Here is a 24,244-nt window from a genome sequence, read left to right as displayed (position 1 = left end):
TCCGGCCTGGGAGCTGCTGCTTTCTGCTGCCTCCCAGGACACCCCAATCTTAAAAACGGGGGTGATGTCCTGAGGGACCAGCTGGCTGGACTGGGTGAAGTGCCCCTCTTGATATGGGGAGGAAGGACAGGGGCAGGCCGGAGAAACGGCCAGGCACCCTCCCCTGGTCACTCACCCACAGGGGAAAGGGCTGGGAGCTGCCCTCACAGCCTCAAACGCCCCCCCCCCTCGCAGGAGATGAGCCCCACCGGTTGCCCCCCCCCAGCTCCAGGCAATGCCCTGACACAGCCTCCTCCTCCCCCAAGAAAGGGGGAGCGAGCGCAAGGCTTCCAGGAGTGTGGTTGAGTGTGAGGGGGGAGAAAAGGGGCTAACTGCCCACTGTTGGCCCCCTTCCACGTGGGGGTGGTAGTGGGGAAGGAAGCACTCACCGTTCTTGTCCTGGCTTTGCTTGGGCTTCCCTTCCAAATCACTGCTCTCCGTGTCCACGGGGGAACTGCACCTGGGGCCGGCCTCCGAGCTGGAAGGGAAAAGGCGCTGAAGGGGGGTGTTTCTCGCGCTGGAACCGGGGCTGCAGTGCGAGAGGATCTTGCTAAGGGGTCAGCAAACTAAGGCCCCCAGGCCGGATCAGGCCCACCTGGGTCTGAAATCCGGCCCGCAACGCGAAGCCGGAAGCTGCCACTAAGCTGAGACTTTTGGCGATAGTGACGGGAGAGGCCAAGTGGCGGCAGCTCTGCCACTCAAATCCTGCACCTGGTTTACCCCAGTGGCATTTGATTGGCAGAGATGTCCCCACGCCTCACTGAGGTAAACCAGGCGCAGCGTTTGATTGGCAGAGCCACTGCCGCCTCTTCCTCCCGTCACCACCCTGGTGCTCCTGTAGGACAGAGAGCGGAGCGGACGAGCTTGCTCTGCCTGCCCACGAGAAGCAGAAGCAGCCCCTGGGAAGGTAAGGGCAGCGGCTGGGGCTGGGGAGGAGGAGTACTTGCCCCCTCCGCCTCTTCTTCCAGTCCCCCCCCCCCCGGTGCCACTTCTCCAGCCCGCCACAAGGTCTGAGGAACAGTGGACAGGCCCACTGCTGGAAAATTTTGCCGACCCTTGATCTTGCCTAAAGCCCGGGTGGGGGGTACCAGCAGGAAGTGAGGGCGGGCCAGGGCCAGAAGGAAGGAAGGAAGGAAGGAAGGAAGGAAGGAAGGAAGGAAGGAAGGGGGGGCAACTGTGGACAGAGGCCAAGCTCTGGAGGAGACAGACCTTTGACCTGATCAGGCACGTTTTCCATTCTCCGCTCCGCATGCTCATCTGTGTCCCAGAGGACGGCTGCGGCTCACTCACCAGCAAAAGGGCTGGAAGTCTGTGAACTTGGCCCAGCCTCTCTCTTCCGGGGTCTTTGTGTCTGGGGTGGCAGAGTCCCACACGCTGGATCCGACATCCATGGCCACACACGCTGGCGGGGCCTTGGCGTTCACCGGCTCAAAGGCAGTCGTCCACCCAGACCCTGCAGGGATGCAATCAGTCAGCAGTTCCTCTGAGTCCAGCCTTCACCAGGTGGCTACAGGCCGGCAACTGCCCGGAGGAGCCTGGCTCAGCCGCCAGAGAGGGGAGATCACAACCACATGGGGGGACTCAGCAGCTGCATTCAGACAAGGAGCAGCCACGGCCATTGCCATGGGACGGGGGAGAAGGCCAGGGCTCGTATTATCCAATTTACAAGGGCAACCACCTGCTGAATGGCTGTGCGACTGTCACACATTCCACGAGGCCAAACTGTCCTCAGGGTGGTCTTGGAAGCTGCAGCTTGGGTACTCAGGGGGGCTTCGGACGCCCGCAAACCCTGTGGCCAAGGAAGATGCCCTATCTGCCCAGCCAAACTCAAAGCGCCCATCTTGGTGTGCAAAGCCCTGAACTGCCCAGAAGCAGGTTAGCCAGGGGAGCGCCCAGGTCAGGGCAGGCTGGGGATGGGACCCTTTTGACTGCTAGAGAGCTCCCTCTAGTGGGGAGGGGGAAAGGGCCTTCTCTGGCACTCACCCCGTGGGATGCTCTCTCTGCGGAGATCAGGTGGGCACCGACCGTGGGGTGCTTCTGTCCCCAAATGAAGACCACCCTGCTCAGTTGGGCGCCCCCTGACCCTTGTTTTTACTAGGCTTTAGTGAGGATTTCTGCCTTTTTATTCCTGGCTATCAAATGAAGTAATTGCTACTGTTTACTACAGTGTAAGGCACTTGGCAATTCTTTTGGAAAAGGAAAAGCAGCACAGAAACCTTTCATTCATGAAAATGAGGGAAGCCGCCGGTCGCAGGAGCAGCTCTTGGCCAAGCCCAGGTGGCCCCACAGCCCAGCAGAGAGAGCAACTCATGGGCAGCTGCTTTTGTCTTGTGGAGTCAGGCACTCCTGCACCCGCCTGGGCGACCAAGAGGGAGGGGCTGCCCTGCCTCGGTCTGGAGTGATGCTCCTCCCACAGCTCCCTTCTTTCCAGCAGGCTCTCCAGCTCACACCCCCCCCCCCGAGCACCCTGGGGTGCTTCATTTCCAAAGGGATGGTGCTGCAGCCAGGCAGCCGTCCAGCTGGCCAGCCCCTCCAAATCCACCAGAAAGACCTGCTGTGCAGAGGTCCCTTGTTGGCAGCCCCCCCTCCTGCTCCTTCAGAGACCCCTTACCTTCAGGTGGGGGCTCTGCTGCCCCCCTGTCCTCTGGGAGGCTGCCGTTGCCCTCGGCGTGTGCAGGAGGGGACGGCTGTGGCACAGCGGCCCGTTCGGACTCCTCCTCCCCAGACTCTGGGCTGCCATCGTGGCCTCCGTTCTCCAGGTCACTTTTGGAGGATCCCTCCGACGTGCCGGAAATGCCAAACCTGAAGGCAGGAACAGAAGGCAAGGCAGCCATGAGGCCCCCGGGAGGCAGGGCTGGCCGCTCCAAGTTCTGGGATCAGCCCCCTACTCCGACACTCTCAGGACGCCTGGGGGGGTCCTCTAAACTGACCCCCCGCCCAACCAGGCCACCCAGGTGAGCCATGGACTTCCTGTTTCAGAAGGAATAATCCTGTGAGCTCCTCGGTTGAGAAAGTTGACGCGAATTTTAACCTGTTTTTAGTCTATTTACTGGAGGTTTTTAGGCAGAGGTTGGATCTGTCATGGATGCTTTAGTAGTACAGTGGTGCCTCGCAAGACGAAATTAATCCGTTCCGCGAGTCTCTTCGTCTTGCGGTTTTTTCATCTTGCAAAGCACGGCTATTAGTGGCTTAGCGGCTATTAACGGCTTAGCGGATATTAACGGCTTAGCGGCTTTAAGAAAAAGGAAACAAACTCGCAAGAACTCGCAAGACGTTTCATCTTGCGAAGCAAGCCCATAGGAAAATTCGTCTTGCGGAACGACTAAAAAAACGGAAAACCCTTTCGTCTAGCGAGTTTTTCGTCTTGCGAGGCATTCGTCTTGCGGGGCACCACTGTAGAGACTCCTGCCTTACGGGGGGTTGGACTAGATGACCCCTGGGACCCCTTCCAACCCTACAACCCCATGATCCTCTTGCCCCTTGGACAGACCTAAGGAGAGGCGCAAAGCCCCCTTACCGCGTCCTGGACTTGACTTGGGCGGTGTAGCTGATTTCTTTCTCCTCCCAGATGTCTTCCTCTTCCTCGTTGTCATCAAACTGCTGGATTCGTTCGCTGCAGCAGGCTTCAAACAGGGACGCGTTGGGCTGCAGTAAAGGGGGAGACGGCGGGTCAGGATTCAGGGGGCTTCCAGAGAAGCTCCGCTGCCATCGCCTACCCACCTCTGGGCCTGCGCCTCTCACTCCAAGCGTCCAGGAAGGCGCCAAACAGAGATGGTGACCAGGGGCACCAGAGGTGGGGAAGAAATGAAGTCAATCTCCAGCGGCTGCCCCAAGTCTCTGGTGCGGAAGCATGTGAACTGAGCAAAGGGAGGGCATTGTGGGGTGCTGTGCATCCTCTCCCCGCTCTGTGCCAAGACGGCCTCCTGCCCTCACAGAGGCAGTGCCAGGGAACAGCATCCTCCCCAGGGAGCATTCCCCCTGCGTTGCACAAGCAGACTCCTCATGAGGTGGCAAGGAGAGGGAGATCTGTGTGTTGCCTGCAAGCTGGTGGCACTGCAGCCCCAGCCGCCCGGCAGCGTGGCCTGGCGGCTTCATTGGAGGTGCTGAACAGCGCTGGGGGCAGGGCAGATCGCAAGAGAGCGGCCGCAAAGTGGCTCCCCCAACCGACACAGACAGAGATGCCCAAACACACCCAGCCCAGCTGCTTACACTGTCATCGTCGGCATCAATGTGGAAGTTGATCTCCGCAATCCTGTCAAAAGGTGCGCTGGAAAAGAGGGAGAAAGAAGCCCATTGGGAGGGGGCCAGAGCAGCTCCCACCTCAAGGACCCCAAGCAAGGAAGCTGCTCTTCAGAGGGGATGGGCTGGCCGACCGGACCTGGCTCTTGTGAGGATGGAGGGCAGAGGGAGGCCCCACAGAGCCTGTCCTGAGCTCCTTGGGGAAAAGGCCGGGCATTGAGGACGTCTTTTTATCAGCTCATATGGGACCAGCATGGATAGCTGGCCCTGGCGAACACTTGGTGTTCCCTACCACTATGGTTGTGATTTGTGGGCTGCCATTTAATTTCATCCTGATTTAAGCTGTAATTTAATCATTGGTTTGATTGTGGTTTTAATGTATCATATATTTGGTGTTAGCCGCCCTGAGCCCGGTCGTGGCAGGGGAGGGCGGGGTATAAATAAATTATTGTTATTATTATCATCCAGCAAACCTTCCCGTGCACTTGCAGAGAAGGGGGGCTGCAGGGGTCTCCGTCCAAAGCTGCTCCCCTCACCCAGGTCTTCATTCACAAAGAAGCTTCCCAAAGGGGAAGGGGCTCTTCAGCTCTGACTGGTCCCTGCAGCTGCCTGCTCCTCCACTTCCCTTTCCTGCAGGCAGCCTCCCCCCCCCCCCCCCACTGAACAACATCCTTTCCAAGTGGGGCTATTTGGGGGCCAAAAGGGGATCCACAAAGGGCTGAGTGAATGATCCAAGCGCTCCCTCACAGGGTTCCCTGTGCCCCCCCCCGGAGAAAGCCCTGCCCAGCCAGAGAGGGGAGCCCCTCCCTCAGGCCCCTCTGCCTCCTGGCTCCATTTCCCAGACGGGGAGACTGACCTGCTTGTGGGGTGAAGACCAATGGGGCAGAGGGGGCACTCACTTGATGTTGTCATCCTGGTCGGAAAACTCTTCATCGTTGAAGCCAAACTGATCCACAAAGTTGGCCGTCATTTGCTGGATCTGGTACTCCGAGAAGGCCTGGCAGGGGAGAGAACAGCTATTGCACCATCTACACAGCACTGGCGCTGAGCCCCCTGCCCGCCCCAGTCAGCGCTTGGCAGCCACTTTGTGACTAGTGCTGGCCAGGCCTCAAAGAGGGCCGCTGAACAGAAGGAGGAGGCTCAAGCTCAGTGCCTGCCCCCCCCCCTCGCTGGAGCCAAGATGCTCACAGACCACCTCTCCAGAGTGGCTTCTAACCAGGACACAGAGTGAGGAGCTCCACGGAGGGTGTGGAACTCCCTGCCACGGGAGGCCTGCCTTGCCCTCCTCCACCCCGCCTTGCAAGCGAGCATTGGGGCCTAGCAAGTGGCTGGTGCTCTAGCGCTCCTCAGAAACCTTGTCTGTGCTGCTTCTGCCTCTTTGAACAGCTGGATTGGAGCAAGTTGGGGTGGTTTTTATGCTGTGCAAGGACGGTCCCAATCCCAGCCACTGCGACTGCTGCAGAGGAACACCTGGGCTGAGGAAGACCAAGCGCTTCCTTCCAGGTGGGAAAAGCCACACTTTGGGCCACAGTTTATGTAGGGCCTTCTCGGTAGTGGCGCCCGTCCTGTGGAACACCCTCCCGTCAGATGTCAGAGAGAGAGAATTAGACTTCCTTCTTCCACAGACACCTGAAGGCCCAAGGCCTGTATTGGGATGCTCTGGGTGTGTGGCATTTTGTGGCTGTTAATAATTACGTTACTGTATTATTCTTATTCAAGCTGCTCTTCAGGAAACACGGCGGAGCCATAAAATAAAATGCCGAAGAAAAATGCTAACAGCACCACATTCTCATGACAAGGCCAGAGCCAGGTACAAAGACTTCAACCCAGCACCGAAAAGGAAACTACGATGGCGACCGCAGGCACTCCCCCTTTCAGCCTAACCTACCTGGGGGCAGAGAGCCCCATACGCCCCCCCTGTGCTCCTTGGGTGCGAATGCAACAAATCCAGAGCAATGATATGAACCATCCCAGGCCCCCCTGGGTGTAAGCAGGGAGAGAGCCTCCTCCACTGCCTGCCTGCCTGCTGGAGGACACCTGCTTGCTGCAAAGCCCAAGCAATAATTCTCTTGGGCAGCCCTCAGAGATAGCTCTGCCCAATGGTCGCAGAGGGTCTTCTGGTCCAACCCCCTTGGCCAGGCGGCAGCAGGCTCCCCAATGGACAGCTCTGTAACAGCAACAGCCCGAGGACATCCTGGGAGAAAGCCTACCTGCTGGAGAGAGAGCTCGTTGGGGAAGGCTCCCTCCGCGTCCTCGTCCTCGCTGGAGGAGTGCAGGTGGTGCGTGCTCACCTGCGAAGGAGAGGACCAAGGTGAGCATCTAGGCCGGCAGGGGCACAACCAGCTTCCTCTGCTGGGGAGCCCCGCACATGGCGGCGCAGTGTATCCCCAGAACCCTCCCAAAAGAGAGGCTCCAGAGGGAGGGGAGGGCAATCTCACCAAGTCGACCGTATTCCTCCGGTTGGCCTCCATCAAGGTCTCCTCCACAAAGCTCTCCCACCGTCCTCTGCAATCCTCAGGCAGCCCTGCAAAGGAAAAGGAGAGGCAGGCCTGGGTTAGGGATCCGACTGTGGAGGAGACCCCTGTGCTGCTCCTTGCTGGGGGTGGGGTGGGGTGGGGCGTCCCTGGCCAATAAGGGGCTGGAATCTCAGCCTGGCCACTATCAGAGACCCTCCCTCATTGTCTAGCCCTCTGATGGGGCCCCAGGACAAGACGACAGCACTGCTCGGCCTCGTGTTAAAGTCACGGGGATGGCGGAGTCAAGAAGTAAATACACGTCGCCACGTCGCCCCACCAGAGCCAGGAGAAAGGGACCCCAAAGTGCTTCCCCCCAGACACTGCCCCATTGCTGCCTCTCTGCCCCCTCATTCCTGCTCACCCTGCTTGCTACACATGGCAAGGGCTCCTCTGCCCTCTGGGCAAAGCAGGAGCCACCGGCCTTCCTCCAAACCCCAGAGGCTGCCCTCTGCCAAGAGGGACGGACGGGGACCCTTCTGCCAGCCACAACCAGCTCCTCAGACCGTCACCCCATGAAGCTCCTTAGCCAAGAGAACCTGGATCCTTTCCCCACAATCCTCCCCCCCCCCCACGCATTCCTGTCTCATTCTTCACCTCTGAAGGGTTTGCAGAGCAGCTCACGAGAAAAACCCTCCCAGGAGGAGCCCCAGATGACGAAAGGGCAGGTGAGGAAGAAGTGGAACAAAACCAAGGAGAAAAGTGGGGCCAGGCAGCCCCTGTCGGAAAGGGGATGTGAAGGGGAAGAGGGAGGGCTCTCCTTCAAGGGAGGCTGCGAAGCAGAGGCTTGTTGGGGGATCCCTGAGCTGCAGCTCTTGCATTGCAGGGGGTTGGACTAGATGACCCTTGGGCCCCTTCAGGACTCGCAGCTTTGAGAAGGAGCCAACCGTCCTGATCAGGCTGGCCCTCAGCCAGAAAGGGGTTGGAAACACAGCTCCAAATTGGGTGTGGGGCTGTTTGAAACCCAGCAGGACAAAGGCGTCTGTGGGTGCAGGCACAGCCCACGGCCTCAGCCTCAGCATCCAAGGGGGGGAGGGCCACGAACAAGGCCTTGCAGCCCCCCAGAAGGGAGGAAGCAGCCGGGCTCCCTCTGTTCTGGAGGCGGCAGCTCTGGGGCCAGGAAGCCACTGGGGCCTCTCCAGACACCCCCAGGCGCCCTGACTGCACCCCTGATCCTACAGGGAGGGAGGGAGGGAGCCACCCTCCCCAGACCCCCCACTCAGAGGAGCAGCCCGACTGCTCTGCGAAGAGAAGGGGCTCAAGACGTCAGAGGCTCCTTCTACCTCGGACAAAGTCGCTGATCTGGGTCTGGACGGGGCCCTTCTCCGTATTCTGCACTACTGCGTTGGCAATCCGCGTCAGGTGGCCCATGTTGCCTCGCCTCATTCCGCCTTCTGCCCTGGAAAAATAAACCGTGAGGAGTGGCTCCACATTGGGAAGGTCTCTCCTCAGCTGCTGCCTGAGCCACCCGTGGGCTGGGAGGACTGCAGCAGCTCGGGGGCAGAGAGCACCTGCCTGGAGTGCAGAACTCCCAAGGGCACCTCCAGTCCAGGAAGGGAACAGCCCCCCCCCCCCCCGAGAAACACTTCTGCACCAGGAAGAATTTTCCAAAGAGGAGAGCCTTTCAGCTGTGGAATGGGCTCTTCTTCCCTGGAAGTTTTTAAGCAGAGGTTGGGTGGCCAAGTCCGCGAGGTTTTAGTTGAGATTATTTTATTGCTAGTACTTATCACATTTCTACACCCCTCATCGCCTACTGATTCTGCGTTGTAAAAGGCAAAGGTACAGAGAGCTGTGGTCGAAACCACTGAGCCTCTTGAGCTTGCCAATCGGAAGGTCGGCGGTTCCTGTATTGCAGGGCAGGGGGTTGGACTAGATGTCCCTTAGGGTTCCCTTCCAACTCGAAGAGCAGGCCTAGGCAAACTCGGCCCTCCAGATGTTTTGGGACTACAACTCCCATCATCCCTGACCACTGGTCCTGTTAGCTAGGGATGACGGGAGTTGTAGTCCCAAAACATCTGGAGGGCCAAGTTTGCCTAGGCCTGCTCTTAGTCTATGATACAATGGACAGCCACTCTTAAGCCAGGGCAGAATCGACACTGACACATTAGTTAGGAACTGAGGGGTGTCAGGAAGGCCTCGCTAACCTCGTAGAGGTGAGGCACCCACCTGAGGGACCCTCACCAGGCGGAGATCAGCCCGTGACCAAAGGCCCCTTGCATGTCACAGCCTCCTTCTTGCTGGCCCCCTCCAGCCCAAGCACCTACGGCTAAGGAGGCTGTGGCCAGCTGGTGCGGACACTTCTGGGCCTGTCCTGCACTGCAGGGCAGCTGCCCCCTGGACTGCCAATGCCTTGGGGGAAGGGCTCTTTGGGTGAACATGCAGAGCCAAGAGCCCAGCAGGAGGGGAAGGAGCCTTACTGCATTTTGTCGTTGTTCTCCCAGGCATCCAGTATCCTTTGGACCAGGCAGCACTTTTGGAACAGCTGGAGGAAAGAGAGGAGGGACAGGCACATCAGGGCTATCCCTGAGAGCAGAGGCAGCACTAGGGCTAGCCCCCCACCCTGAGCCCCATCACAGCAGCCAGGGGCTTCTCCACCCCCGGGACCCCTGGAGCTCAATTTCTCCAAGGTCTCAGCACCGCTCTCGCCCAGGGCCTCTCACCCCACTGAACCCACCCAGCAACACTGACCTCCCGCCTGGCCAGGAGGAAACCAAGAGAGGTGCCACCAACGGGCTCATCTGCTCTGGCCACCCCCTTTGGCAAGACGGGGGTTCTGACCCAGGGCCTTGAACCGCTCGCCCTGGACGCAGGCAGACAAGCTCCGAGGGCAGCAGGCACTGTGCGGATGGGGCTTGGGGAAGCCCGTCCTGGCTGGGTTTATGAGCCTCCTTACATGGGTCACCATGATGTTCTCGGGACGGCAGCTGCTGCTGTTCTCCGGAGCTTCTGAGTTCCCCGAGGCTGTGCTCCCATCCGCTCCCTCCTTCTCTTCCGCCTCGCTTGGGGCCAGTTTGCCTTCATTCACAGAATGCGCCAGGATCGCTGCGATGCACAATTCCACTTGGAAATGCAAAAAATTATTCCACGTGTACTTAAAAAACAGGTCCTGGAAGAAAATCAAGGAGGCCGGTGAGCAAAGCTCTTCCATGGTGGAAGTGCGTTTCCTCCACTCCCACCGAAGGGCACCCCCGGAGGCCAAACTGAAGCCTCTGCCGCCAAGTGACCTCTCCCCGCCCCCCCAAGGTGCTCCTCACCAGCAGCAGCTCCATGGTGTTGAGCCGGCACAGCTCCTGGTTGATGCTGGGCGTGTTGGTGTGCAGAAGGGCAGCGACCAAGCGGGCAGCATGGAGGCGAGCGTTGCCCAGCGGCTCTTCCAAGACTCCAATGGTCGTCAGAATGGATGCTGCCTGCCCCCAGCAGAGAGACAAAATGGGCTTCTCAGGCCAGACCAACATGAGCCTCAGCTCCTCCTGTCCCCTGCCCCCCACAGCAAGGGGGCTGGCGGTCAGAACAGCAGAGCACAAAGCTGCAGGAATCCTTAACAGGGTGCTTTGGATGGAGGCAGAAGCCACTCTCTCCCCTCTGGGGGGGACGAAGCAGCTGCCTGCCTGCACAGAACCTGCACTCAGCCCTTCAGCCAAGAAATGCGTAACAGGGATGGAAGTGGTATTCATAGGACTGATGTGAGCTGCTGCAGAAGTATGCAAGCTTTCAGGTTTCCACCTGATGAAGAGTCCCATGCACTTCAAAAGATTCTGTCCTCTGCTAATCCCATAACAGAAGCCATTTCGTCTTGTGCCTTTTACTCTACAGTGTCTCCTTGGTGAAAATTAAAAATTCCACAAATGGAGCTCAAGTCTGAGCAAAACAGATTCCCAATCCCCCAACGCCTCCTGGATTTCCCCTCTGATTACCAAAGTACTAACTGGATCTGACAGATCCCACCATCACCGATACACTGTATATTTAGACACACAGCCTCGAGGGGAGACTGAAGAAGGGTTTGAGGAGAAGCGGGGGGGGGGGGGAGAATCTCCCTACCTTGGGCGGGTGCAGAAGCAGCTGGTGGAAGTCCTTCAGCCGCGGCTCAATGCCACCCAGGATGCTGCTATTGACAGTGCAAGACCTTTCGAATCCCTGAGAGAAAGAGTCCACCAGCCCCTCCACACTGCGGGGGAAGAGAGGCAAACCAGGCTCAAGACTCAGACCACGCAAAGCCCCATGAGTTGGAGAGCTCTACACAAGCGGGCCTGCGCCTCCGGCGCCAAGGGAAGCAGACCCTCCACTGCCAGCATGTCTCACAAGATGTGAGGTCTTGCATGGACCTCCCATGACCTTCCCACAGGCCTCACACAACCTTCCCAGGGGGCGATAAGCCAGGCGGAGGGCTTAAGAACCCTTTCAGCAGCAGGAAAACCCAAGGCAGAAATAGCTCCCTCCATCTTGCTTCCCAGGCTCTGGGCAGGTCATGCGAGATCTTGGACGGCTTCTTCCAACTATTCCCTCCCCACAAGCTCTCTGTTTATTTACTTATTTTCCTGCCACTCTCACAAAGCTGCAATTATCTAAGTAAATCAGTAATAAGTTGGGCTCTCCTGTACTTCGCTTATTTATTTTTAGCAAGCATTTGTCAACCGCGTGGCCAGGCGCCCAAGAGTCTAAGTTCTACCCTGAAGTCTCTGCTACGATGCATCTGGTCGGCCCCCAAACCAGCTTACCTGGTGCGCCTCGGCTCCAGCAACGTCAGCAGAGCCTGAGTCCCATTCACAAGGCAGCTCTCCGTTTGCTCACCATCAAACATGTTCTTCAGAAGCTGCTCCACACATTCCTGCCTGGAAACACCAAGGAAAAGTTAGAGGCCATTTTTAAGGGGGTCCCGAATCCACAAGTCAGGATGCAGCAACCTTTTCCCCAAACAAACATCTATGCCTTGGCCCCCTCCCCACCCCTGGCTTCCAACCTGACACGGCCTGCCCAGAGAATTGGGGGGGGGGCCTGCCTGGCTGCTGCTCCCCCTCCTCTCGGGCTGCAGCTGGGTCATCAGCCTTCTTATGCAGGATGCTGATATTCAACACCCCCCCTGCGAGGTGGGCCAGGCTGAGAAAGGAGGATGAGCCCAAGGCTTACCCCCTGAGGCTCCTGGCTGAGTACTGGTTTGACCCTCGGCCTCCTAAGTCCAACCCTCCAGCCACGACATCACACTAACTTTGAAATCTCCGAAGGGCAATATGGAAATATTGTGAGAGGCAGGACTGAGACTTGGAGTTGCTTTGATGTTCAGACCGTGGGAAGTTGCACAATTAGAATTAAATGCGGAAGATAATTTGAATTAAATGCGGAAGATAATTTTATTTTAGTTTTTTATTGGATTATGATTTGATATATTAATTGGATGTTTTTTATTGGAAAATTAATAAATGTTCTAACAAAAAAAAAAAATCTCCGAAGGGCTGTCACATGGAGGATGGCCATCTGCCATGACTGCTTCAGCTGAGATTCCTGCATAGTGGGAGGCTGGACTAGATGCCCCTCGGGGTCCCTCCCAACTCTACAGTTCTCTGATTCTAACACAACATCCCCACAGGAAGGGAACCGAGCTGGGAGACCCAAATCAGGTCCAGTCCCCTGGAAGCTGTGCTCCTCATGAGCCAGATGGGCGGGGTATAAATAATATTTTTTTAAAAAAAGTCAAGGAGATGCCTGCCTGCTCTGTCCAGCTGAGGAAAACCTCAACACCCTTTTAAGAACATCCACAAGAAAGTGGCCGAGAGCAGCCCCTGGTGCTCCCAGCCCCCCCCCCCGGCTTCTCTCTGCTGTACTTACGACTCCAGAGCTGCCAGGAGTGGGTCGGGCTCAGCCACCTCTTGGAACTGGCTGCTCTGGTCCCTGCTGAGCCTTATGATGTCGCACAAGGTCTGGGAAGCGTTGGACTGCCTCTGCAAACAGGAGACGAGTCAGTGGTGGCAAAAGGGGTCTCCTCTCAGCCTTCAGAGAAAAGGGGGCCGGGCAGCTGACAGCAACGCAGAACCCCAAACCCCTGGGAATGGAGGGAGGTGGCCAGTGGCCCCCTCTTGACTTCTGGGCTAAAGCTGTAAAGATGGTGCAGCACAGCAGGAATTGACTCTAAAGGTGAGGAGTTCCAGACTGAGGTCCTGCTTGAAAAGAACTCCTGCCTGCCTTCTGTGCCCACAAGTGGGTCTGCCCTAACACATAAACACACTCCCTCAACCTCCCAGCTTAAAAGCTCCACTAAGGGAAATTTTTAATGTGTGGTGGTTTATCATGTTTTCATATTGTGTTGGGAGCCACCCAGAGTGGCTGGGGAGGCCCGGCCAGATGGGCGGGGTATAAGTAATAAATTATTATTATAAGGACAGGCACATGACCCCAGATTGGGAAGCCTCAAAATCAGAGGATTCCCATAGGGGGGGCTCAACACTGGGTGGACCACAAGAGATGCTAATGGGTGTGTGAAATTTTGAAACTTAGCACCCAAAGGGGGAAGCAGACCAGACTGCACAGAGGGGGGCGGGGGCGGGGGGCAAGCAGAGCACTGCTTGGCCCCTCATCCTTTCAGCACTGATGAGCAGCAACGGCAGTGCTGACTGGCCCCGCCTGGGACCCAGGAGGCAGCCGCTCTCTTCCTTTCAGGCCCTTTTTTCCTTTCCACAATTAAGCGTCGACACCACAGCTGCCCATTCCTCACTGGCACTGCCCAGAGCTTCCTGCCCACCCTCTCCCACTGCTCACTGGCAAAATGTCTCGGTAGGTTCTCCCTGCAAAAGAGCTTAAGCAGAACAAAGGAAAGGTTTCTGCTAAGATGCTCTCGGAGACAGAGCTGGAGAGCCCCACGGACAGGAGGCTGCACTCACATCCTCATCCTGGTCGGGACGGATCAGCTCCACGAGCCGCTGGATGATCTGTGCTTCATTCAGCCACTGCAGGGAAGGAGAGAAGAGGAAGCAGCGCCAGTGAGAAAGTCGCCCTTGTGTGGCCCCCGGCCAGGCCCAGGAGGCTGGGGGAGTTCCCTTCGTGGCCCTGCCAGTCTGGAGCTGGCTTCTCTCTGCCCTCCAGACGAAGCTCCACTTTCCATCACTGAAAATAGCAGGTTCAGGCCTCTGGCCACGTCAGTCCCTTCAGAAGCCATGGTGGGGGGGGGGCAGTGGAAGACAGTTGTACTTCGAAAGTCAAATGGGATCCATTCTGGAAGTTTGTTCGACTTCCAAACATTCAGGAACCAGGGCGCAGCTTCCGATTGGCTGCAGGAAGCTCCTACAGCCAATCAGAAGCCGTGGAAGCCACGACAGACGTTCAGGTTCCAAAGAATGCTCACAAAGAGGAACACTCACTTCTGAGTTTGCGGCATTCGGGAGCCAAAACTTTCGACATGCAAGGTGTTCGACTTCCGAGGTACGACTGTACAAAGCCCAAGAGGAGCCAACTGAGGTGTTTCCTCAGAGATCGTGGTCTCCCATTTCTTAAAGAGACCAAACCTGGAAACAGCAAGTGCAGAAGAAGAGCCCTTCCCCAGCAGAGAGCTGGCAGGCAGCCTCACTTCAAGGCCTGTTTATGAAGAGAGGCCTGGGCAAAAATTTGAATTTCCTGACCAGCCCTTCACTTGACTCCTTTTGTTCTGTATTTATGGTCGTTCATAATTTATTGTCTATCCTGCTGCACATTGCTAAGACAATATGAACTGGCAGCACCTAAACACTTCCATAAATAAAGAGTGCAGGTCACATGGCCGTTCTGCTTCCAGGCCAGCCTGGCCTTGGCAAAGGGACGCGGACGGAGCCTCCAGCATCCGAAGGAGCCAGCGGAGAACAGTCTTGCGGAGCTGCTCTTCTCAGCTCCCTACGAGGTCAAGGCCAAGACTGACAGCAGAGAGAAAGCAAAGGAGGCCAGGAACACTGGAGCCTCAATTCCTGCCCTGCCCTGGATGACCTTCGGGAGTCCCTCCCCACTCTACACTTCTACAACCCTCTGAGCCCAAGAGCAGCCCTCACGTTTAGTACTTCCTGCCTCAGCGGAGCCGGCTCCACGCAGCTGATGAGTCGCAAGAGGAGGTCCATCATGGCAGACGTATCGATATGCTTCAGTACCAAGTCGAGGAATTTGGCTTTCTTCCGCAAAAATGAAATTACCTAAAGAAAAAAATAGACAGATCAGAGAGCTAGCTAGCTAGAGACAGCCTTGTGAATTAACCCTCAGCTGCCACCCAAAAAACAGTCAAGACCCAAAGGAGGCAGGCTGAGCCAGGAAGGGGGGGGGGACACTTTGCCTGACCTGCTCCGTCTTCCTGGCGATGAGGTTGCCGATGGTCTTGCTGAAGAAACTGGCCAGCAAAGGGTTCAAGGGTGGCTCATGGTCCAGGAAGTCGTAGAGGATGTTCAGCAAAGCCTCGTCCCCTCCGAGCCTGTCGTTGATCTGCGGCACATCAGACGTCAGCAGTTCACAGGCTGTGTTGGGGTACCTGCAGGGACAGAGCCAAAGCCAAGAGCTTGGGAAGCTGCTGCCACTGGTGCCAAGAGCCCAAAGGCAGCCATGCAGAGACCCACCAGGGATGCCAGCAGCAGGCTTCAGACACACCCCAACCACCTCTGCCCTGAAATGTGAAAGGCAGCCATCTCAAACTAGGGGCAGCTGGACATTCAGCCCCTACGGAGCTTCGACCAGAGCAGAAGGTCTCACATGGGCCTCCAGGACGGACCTGTTTGCCGTGGCAAAAGAGCTCACAGGAAAAAGACTCTCCTTCACCTGACGGGAGTTGATGGAGGAAGCGGTTTGTCTGCCAGCATAAATCCCGGTTCCCAAAATGGAACTTGCCTCTTGGAAGTTCTCGGGATGGGTGATGGGAATGGCAATTCCTCTGGGATAAGCAGGACTATGCTTGGGGTGGCCAGACTGCCAGGGCAACATCCCTGCCTCGGATCCCTCAGAGCTCCCCTCCTCAGCCTCCATGGCTCCAAAGCCTCTCTGCCAAGGCGCCTTCCAAAGAGAGCAGCTGGCGCTGGCTGGATGCATCAGGGTCACAGCTTCCCTGGCAGAGCGGAACATCCTTCTGGCCCAGGGACTCTGCTACCTTCAGGCTCTGAGCCCCCTTGCTGTCTGCACAGGGCCTCTTCAGAGACAGCCCCAACATCGCCAGATGCCCTCACCCTCTGGATACACACACAGACCTGTCTCTTCATGTGCTGCTGGCTTGTTTTGTTGCCTCCATTATTTTTATGTGCATGTCGTTTTGTGGAAACAACTGGCTTTGGGATTTTATTGTTGTTTTGTTTCATTGCAAACTACCTGGCAAGGGACTACTGAAAAGCGCTCTATAAAGCTTGCATGCCAAGGAACGAAAGGCTCCCCCCGCTCTGCCACAGGGCCCTACCAGGAAGGCCACGCCCCCTCTTCGCTGCCAGCTGGCAGGACTTTAAGGGCCGGGTACCTACTTGAAGCGGACCTTCTCGTCCATGTCCAGTGGGGGCTCATGGGTGATGAGGCTGACCAGCTCCTCCATGCAGTGCTGCTGACACAGGAAGTCCACCAGCTTGTGGTTCTGCGCTTTGCACTCCTGGAGGATGTCATCTTCGTCCATCAGCTCAAGCAGAGTCACATCCTCCTTGTCCAGCAGCTTGTCAACATGCGACGTGGTGTTCAGGTCAAATTTCCAGAACATGGTGAGAGTGAGCACCGACCTGCAAGGAGCCAGAGAGAGTAGCAGCAGCAGCACTGTCAGCATAAGGCTACGCCAGAAGAGTTCCCCATGTCCCCTTTTCCCTGCAAGGCTCTGTGAAGGCCTGGGTCAGGGCCCGAGAATCTCACAGGAACAGATGCACTCTGGGGAAACTGGGTAACAGACAAGCCCGCCCCTTGGAGAAACCCCATCTTCTGCTAACTGGGCAGGAGTCCAGGCTATGGGGAAATGGGTTATAAACAGCCTCGTCCTACGGAGCTCCCTTATTGATTTTATTTATTTATTTAAAAATACAGTGGCGCTTTGGTTCTCAAACTTAATCCATTCCGAAAGTCTGTTCCAAAACCAAAGCTTTCCAAAAGCAAGGCACGCTTTCCCATAGAAAGTAATGCAAAATAGATTAATCCATCCCAGACTCTTAAAAACAACCCCTAATACTGCAATTTAACATGAATTTTGCTGTCTAATGAGACCATTGGTCCATAAAATGAAAGCAATAAATGATGCACTGCAGTCACAGAATCAATCAATCAGTAGCTGAACTGGGTTCCACACAGTTGCAAAAACAAAACAGCACACACACACACACACACACACACACACACTGCAAAACACACAGGGGCAGCAGCCTCAGCCCCACTGGCCCACCGCTCTTTGCAATGGGGCTGCGAAAGAAATGTCAGCAAGCAACCAAGGGCTGCAAAGGAGCTTTGCTTTCAACCTCCCCTTCCTCTGCTACTGGACTATGGAGCACAAGGCCCGCATTGACCTAACCTCTGGCCCCACGTCTGCGTGGCAAGAGACCCTCTGCTTTCTATGGCATAAGGAGCCCAATGGCACACAGAATTAGGCCAGCTGAAATGAAAGGGCTTTGGCAGGATGAACCCTGCATGGGGTTGAGCTGCGAGTCTCAGCAGAGTCATTGGGTCTTACCCAAGAGCAGGTCCCCCAACCCCGCAATGCTGGAAAGGGGGGGTAGCATCCTGCCTGCACCCCCAACCTCCCCAGTCAGAAAGATGTGCCTGCCAGGTTTGGCCTGCACTTGCACTGCCCACATCCCCCCAAAGCCTTTCCTCTTGGCTTCTAGCTCATGCTCAACCAGCCAGCAATGGCCTGGGGTTCCCTTTAAGGCAGTGGAAGGATCACATTTCCTGGGGCCGCCTGACTTTGTCCCTGTTAAGCTACATCCAACTGGAAGACAGTCTGAGTTCTCCCAGACACCTGCCTTCCCACCCATTTGCATATGCAAATCCTTTGCTCCACCACTTCCCACGTCACAAAAAGTCTCTTGGCGCAACACTGAGTGCCTGCATGAAACATCCCCTGACAAAAAAGGGAAAAAGCCGCAAGGAAGCTGCTTCGTCCCAACGAGTGTGACGCTTCTGAGTTCCTACCAGGGACTCCAGCCAGGACCCCCAGACAACCATGAGAGATGGGCACAGCGAGGGCACCCCTGCCCAGTGTAGCCTCACCATTCCCTGCCCTGCAATGCTCTGAGGAAGCTGCCTTACACGGAGCTAGGCCACAGGGGTCCATCGCCTGCACTGACTGGCAGAGTCAGAGATGCTGCCAGGGACTGAATTTGGGCGCTGAGCCTTCTGCCAAAACACTGGCAGGTTTGCAACTCCACATAAAGAAAGGTAAAAGCTGTCTGGAGCTGTGGCAGCTTCCTTTGAGGAACTCAGATCCAAATAGACAGAAGTGAATGTGAAGCACCAGGAGAACGGCGCTCAGGGAGACAGACAAGCCATCAAAGCAGCTTTTAACTTAGGCTCAAGACTTTAATTCTTCCCGAATGTTACATCAAACGATCACAATTTTCTCCAGGCAGTTTCCATCCATACGTCCAGCACCAAGCTTCCTTTCAGTGCCAAGGCTACATGTGGATGCCAACCAACACCCACTTTTTTGTGCCTGAGGCCTGCTGCTTAGCTGAAGAAACAGCAGTGGCTCCCTGGTCAGAGCTTCGAGTCAGCTTTGACTTCTGTGCTGCTTCTCCTGCAGGCTCTGAGGCTGAGGACTGAGGAAGGCTAGTTTCTGTTTTATGGGATCTTTTATATCTGAAGAGAGCTGCAACTCTTTCAGGACAAAACAGACTGAATCATAGAATTATAGAGTTGGAAAGGACCCCAAGGGCCATCTAGTCCAACCTCCTACAACGCAGGAATCTCAGCTAAAGCCCGCATGACAGAAGGCCATCCAACCTCTGCTTAAAAACCTCCAAGGAAGGAGAGTTCACCACCTTCCAAGGGAGTCCATTCCACTGCCAAACGGCTCTGTCAGAAAGTTCTTCCTGATGTTTAGTTGGAATCGCCTTTCATGTAACTTGAATCCATCAGAGCAGGAGAAAACAAGCTTGCTCCATCTTCCACGTGACAGCCCTTTAGATGTCTGAATATGGCTATCGTCTTCCCTCTCAGCTTTCCAGGATAAACATACCCAAACAGAACAGGGTTGTCTGATTTCTACACAGGCACACTAATAAGATCCTATCTGGATCTGACCATATATTGAGCTAGACTTTTCAGAAGGGAAAAGCAACTTGCCAGCAGCCTACCAGAGTTGGCCGCATTAGGGAGTTTTGTTTCTGAGAGTGCTAGTGGCTCCAGGCAGAAGTGCAGCTGACCAGAAGATCTGACAAGGCCTTGAAACTGTGACTGTCACAGCTGCTTGCCAAAACCCCTCTCTGCAGAAAGAAGCCATGTTCAAAAGCACACACACCCCTTCCTCCTCAAGTCCTGTTTGGGAGCTTTCCTGGGAACCTTCCTAGTCAATGCCAGAAGCAGACCAAGAGGGACTTCTGGCCTCATCCCAAAGGCACTTCTCGTGCACCCCACGCCAGGCTCCTCCTTCACACACTTCTGAGGGTCCTCTGTACCAAATATGGACATCCTCGCCTGCTCCTTGGCAGTGCCCACAAGCCAAACGATAAAGAAAAGCCAGCAACAGCTCCTACCTCTTGTGCAAATCTTGTTTCAAAAGCGAGACCTTCGCCACAGACAGAGGTACATCTGGCTTCTTGGTTCAACAGAGGTCTCCACTTCGAGAACACCTTCCATTGATCTCAGTTTACCTTTAGTTGCTCTTTTTGCCTGAGGAATAAAAGAAGGAAATGAAAACGTCATGAATACTGAAAAGCACAAACAAAGCAGAAGGCATCCGGGTGCAAGAAACCGCACCAGATATCGAGAGGGCCGGGATGGGTGGCTAAATGGACAAGGGTGCCCTTTCCCACATGCCCAGCCTGATCCTGCACTGTACGTTTTTACTCGGAGCCAAGTCTCAGCGAAGGATTGAGGGAGCCTTTCCTTACAGACCCCTTCAGTTTGCAGACTCAGCTGTGAAAAGAGAAGAACACACATTTGTTTTCCTGACGCCGCTCAAAAGAAAGATCTAGGTTGTCAAGGAAACCCAAAGGCCACTTCCCCTCGTTCCAAAAATCCTCACACCACCAGAATACAAGCACAGTGCATTCAGCAAGGGCTGCTGCTCCATGAAAGAGGCAAAAGGGAATCCAGGAAATGTCCCCAAAATCCCTCTTTGGGATTACTGCGTGAGGCCAAGCCTGGCTGCAACCGAATCCATCTCTCCCTTCCGCTATTTCGGAGCAGACCTCAACCGGGTTTTCCTTTGAGCAGTCCAGAGAGCTGGGGAAGGGAAACCTGGAATTAAGGGCCTGCTTCTTCGGTGGGGAAAGAGCAGCAAACACAGCATAACAGATGCAATAAGAAATGCCCCCAAAGGCCAGATTCTGAGTGTGAGCCAGCCCACCAGGGACAGGAGCCCCGGCAAAAAGGTGGGAACAGGCTTGGAAGGACTCTGAACCTGAACTGAAGAATGCCTGAAGCTGGAGTCAGAGAAAAGGCACCTCACAAATCAAACACGCTGAGCCCCCAGGGACCCATCCGAAGCCTGGCTTACCACATCAAACTCAAACCAGTCGGGGGCCTTTAATGGAGGCCCTTCAGGAGAGGTGATTCTCCACAAGGCCACCGACTTCTTTTTAGCACACTGCTATTTCCAGGCAATGAAGACAAAGCAAAGGGGGCCGAAGCCAACATCTGGTGACCTGGGGGCACAGACCTGGAGATGCTGAACACACTGCCAAAACGCCACACTCTGGGGCTACCAACACAATATGCCGTGGCCTGCAACCTTCGCTTCCTCTTCTTCCTTCCCAAAGAACAAAAATTTCAATCCCTTCACATACTCTGGTGTGCACACACACACGCAGACATACACACACACACTAGTGTCACTTCCAAGGGCACACCACAAACCGCCAAAGGCCAGTGGGGCAAAGGGCTGGCCGGCCTCCTTGTCCCTTCCTGACCTGAGCCCAGGGAGAGAGATGGGCTCTGCCTGCCCCCAGCCAAAGGCGCATTCCCAGGAGGCAGCCGGCCACGGACATCCAGCCAAGTCTCCATACACAAGCCAAGGAAAGCTTGTCATGACCTGGCAGGGAAATGGGGCCAATCCAGCAGCCATTGCAGTGTGGGGAGTCCCCCCCTCCCACAACTTCCCAACCGTGGCGGCAACAATGTCTTTCCTGGCTTCTCAGAAGAACATATTGATCGGAGCCCAGCTGGATCCAGAATGGCAGGCTGCCAACCTCAGGATCCCTCTAACCCCCAGGATGCTGTGCTGCTTGCTTGCGAGGAGACAAGAAGCCTGCATCTTCAGGCAGACAGATTTGAATTTTCCTTCATGAACCCCATAGCTTTCCCCTTTTGCTCTCTCAAGCCTTATTCTCAACGAACTACAGTGGTACCTCGAGTTACAAACGCCCCAGGTTACAAACACCCCAGGTTACAAACTCTGCTAACCTGGAAGAGTTACCTCGAGTTGAGAACTTTGCCCCAGGATGAGAACGGAAATCGTGTTCCGGTGGTGCAGCGGCAGTAAGACGCCCAATTAGCGAAAGCACGCCTCTAGTTAAGAACAGTTTCAGGTTAAGAACGGACCTCTGGAACGAATCAAGTTCGTAACTAGAGGCACCACTGTACAGTTCCTGAGGTCCGTAGGGTACCACTGTACAGTTCTGGTGGGTCTCCCACCACCGCCACACAATTTCTATTCTCATCCTGAAGCAAAGTTCTTAACCCGAGGTACTATTTCTGGGTTAGCGGAGTCTATAACCTGAAGCATCTGTAACCCGAGGTACCACTGTACCAGCCTAAGGACTGGTCAAGGTCCTCAAGGTCAGAAGGCTGGGATCAGGAGCCTCTTGCTCGGAGATGGGGGCCACTTCTGTCCCCAGGGAGGGAGGGAGGGAGGGAGAGGTGGGACTCAAGGGAAACTTGGACATGACCCAGAACGGCATCTCAATGGCTCACCTCACAGCACTGAAATGCAGGAATATGACCTCCCCCTGTCAGCTGGACGGCAGCCCCACCAACACCTTCCAAGTCCTTGGTCACAGCCGCAGGCTGTGAGCAGCACTAGTGAGTAAAAGAAATGTGCAAAATTCACAAAAATAAACTAGAGCTTAGGAGCCCCGTATAGCATCTGTATAGCTCAGCATTACCTGATGCTATTATGCAACAAAACAATCAAATGTCCTTAAAACTGGGGGGGGGGGGGGGAGGCTGTGACCACACACTTAAGACACAAAAACATGACACTACTGTTCAAAATTAACTGGGCGCCAGTCGCTTTTTGCGACTCTGAAGCACCACCTAGAGACCAAGTTGAGATTTGCAGTCGTGTGGTTTGCTACTGCTAGGACTGACTGTTCCCTTTCAGGAAGGCCTCTGATGCGCAGAGGAGGGAAACATTTTTCCATTTTTGTAAAATTTCCATAAGTAAGCAAACAGCTCTTTTGCAAGGGGAGGGGAGCTGGAGCTGGTTTTCACCCCTCCACTTTGTTTGCAAGCAAACAAACCAGCTGCAAAGTTAATGGATTAATGGAGCAGGGGGGCTGACTGATTACTAAAAGGCTTATAATGGTGATTTTGCTTCTCGAAAGTGAAACAGCTCTAGCAGTAAAGCAGTGCCTCTTTTCTTGCTTTGCCTTTCATTTCTTCGCAAAATAAAATTTTTGCTGGCTGCTTTGATAGAATAAAGGTTTGTCTCCTTTATTTGGATTCTGCTACATCTTTTTTCCCTAGGAATGCAGATTGAGCATGGGGGTGGGGAGAGCAGACTGGAAATTATGACAATAAAAGAGAGTTTTTTTGCATGGGGGGGGGTCCCTTCCTGTGTAGCTACCCATTCTGAAGTTTGATTTTGTGTATCTAATGGCACGCTTAGTATGGAGGGAGGAGTGTAAGTAGAATAAATATTTTTATCTCTTACAATAGATAAGAAAACCCAGGGCTGCCACACATCCAAGCAATAATGCCTTCAAAAATGACATCTGGGCAGAATTTCATAAAAGTGGCTAAAATGTCTGGGGGAACTCGGTGTACAGCAGCCCATATCAGTAGGGTTTTTGTTTGTTTTTTGCAAAAAAAACCCCCAAAAAACTCAACAACTTTTGTGTCCTGATCTTCACTTTTTGAAATATGGCAACCTTAAGAAAGCCATTCTAGTCTCATTCTTGGTGACAGTGGGTGAGATTTTCTGGGTGTTGCTTGCTTTTTGAACCCAAGTCTGCAGCATGAGACAAAGTGCTTTCTAGCTGTTCCTGGAGATGAGTTAGCAAAGTTTGCTGGTGACACCAAGTTGTTCAGGGTGTATTTTTGTTTTTATCTCTTTTTCTTCTCTATGTTTTCTTTTTATTTTTGCAAATCTCTGTTTTTATTCTTTCTATTCTGTAAACCTATGTTTTTTTTTTCTGTTAAAAGCTAATAAATATCTTATAAAAAAAACAAGTTGTTCAGGGTGGTTTTTAACCAAAAGAGGCTGTGAAGCACTCCCAAAGGATCTCTCCAGACTGGGTGAATGAGCCTTAATACGATAAATCGGATGCAGTGTTAACAAGCGTAAGGGGATGGATGCGCGCAGGGGCAAAATATCCTAGCATTGCATAGATGCTACTGAGGTCTGAGCTGGTGATGGCTGACCAAGAAGGGCTTGGGCTTCGCTCCCCCCCCCCCCCCCCGTGGGCCCAGGCACTGGCAGGAGGGAATCCTCAGAGGCTCCTTTTCAGTTGGGGGCAGTATTAGAAACTGGGGCAGAAAAGTGCCCCTTGGCGATCAGTTATACATCTCAGCTTCTAACACTGGCCAAACCCTGTGCGAGAGTCAGCAGTAGATGAATGGATCGGAAGTTACGAGAGAGAAAGTTAGGAAAGAGGAAGAACAGACGGGAGGCAAGGGAGCCCTTGCAGATGTAGAGCGGAAGGAGGGCTGGCTGGAGAGGGGGAAGAGATGGAAGGAAAAGATACTTCAACGCTTCAACAGGAAATAGGAGAAAGGCGAAACATCTCGTTCAATATTCCCCTTAGAGTTGGGTTGCTGTGGGCAGACACTGGCTGGACACTCAGCACCAGTTCTGGTGGGGGACAGGACCACCACCTTTTGTGCTCCAACAATCCCTAGGCAACTGCAAATTGGATCTCATTAAAACCATCCTGGCTAGTGGCTGTCACTACATATTGCAAGATGGAGACAAAGCGTGCATCCCTTTTCTCTACCCCATGCGCTGATTTATGCACGAGTATTCAGAGGCATTGGATGCCACTAGCAGTGGAGAAGACAGCCAGCGTGGCTAGGAGCCATGGATAGCCTTGTTCTCCTTCCAGAATCCTCTCTTGAAGCCGTCCAAGTTGCTGCTCATCGTGGCATCTTCTGGGAGCAAATTCCCCAGTTTCACTAGGCAT

The 24,244-nt window shown here is 54.8% G+C and overlaps 1 protein-coding gene across 7 annotated transcripts in view; it reads right to left on the bottom strand.

The window, feature by feature from the left end:
- Positions 1-24,244, bottom strand: part of PPP6R2 (protein phosphatase 6 regulatory subunit 2) — a 39,705-nt gene that overhangs the window by 12,097 nt on the left and 3,364 nt on the right. For 4 of the 7 annotated variants that reach the window (XM_028747215.2, XM_028747219.2, XM_028747217.2 and 1 more), the window contains exons 2-21: positions 19,436-19,571; positions 16,235-16,480; positions 15,078-15,264; positions 14,798-14,935; positions 13,664-13,729; positions 12,615-12,727; positions 11,510-11,623; positions 10,833-10,959; positions 10,046-10,198; positions 9,685-9,897; positions 9,209-9,273; positions 8,075-8,190; positions 6,717-6,802; positions 6,489-6,569; positions 5,178-5,275; positions 4,249-4,306; positions 3,557-3,684; positions 2,651-2,841; positions 1,330-1,492; positions 429-568 (exon numbers count right to left, since the gene is read on the bottom strand). In XM_028747215.2, coding sequence (XP_028603048.2) covers positions 429-568; positions 1,330-1,492; positions 2,651-2,841; positions 3,557-3,684; positions 4,249-4,306; positions 5,178-5,275; positions 6,489-6,569; positions 6,717-6,802; positions 8,075-8,190; positions 9,209-9,273; positions 9,685-9,897; positions 10,046-10,198; positions 10,833-10,959; positions 11,510-11,623; positions 12,615-12,727; positions 13,664-13,729; positions 14,798-14,935; positions 15,078-15,264; positions 16,235-16,461 — 2,464 coding nt within the window. In that variant the 5' untranslated portion in view covers positions 16,462-16,480; positions 19,436-19,571. Of the gene's footprint in view, positions 1-428; positions 569-1,329; positions 1,493-2,650; positions 2,842-3,556; positions 3,685-4,248; positions 4,307-5,177; positions 5,276-6,488; positions 6,570-6,716; positions 6,803-8,074; positions 8,191-9,208; positions 9,274-9,684; positions 9,898-10,045; positions 10,199-10,832; positions 10,960-11,509; positions 11,624-12,614; positions 12,728-13,663; positions 13,730-14,797; positions 14,936-15,077; positions 15,265-16,234; positions 16,481-19,435; positions 19,572-21,815; positions 21,921-24,244 lie in introns of all 7 variants that reach the window. The other 3 variants (XM_028747216.2, XM_028747220.2, XM_028747218.2) reach the window with 3 other exon arrangements.

The sequence above is a fragment of the Podarcis muralis genome, chromosome 10 (assembly GCF_964188315.1).
Source record: "Podarcis muralis chromosome 10, rPodMur119.hap1.1, whole genome shotgun sequence".
NCBI lineage: Eukaryota > Metazoa > Chordata > Lepidosauria > Squamata > Lacertidae > Podarcis > Podarcis muralis.
Note: the sequence above shows the minus strand (reverse complement) of the source record. Positions and strands in the feature narration are given on the sequence as shown.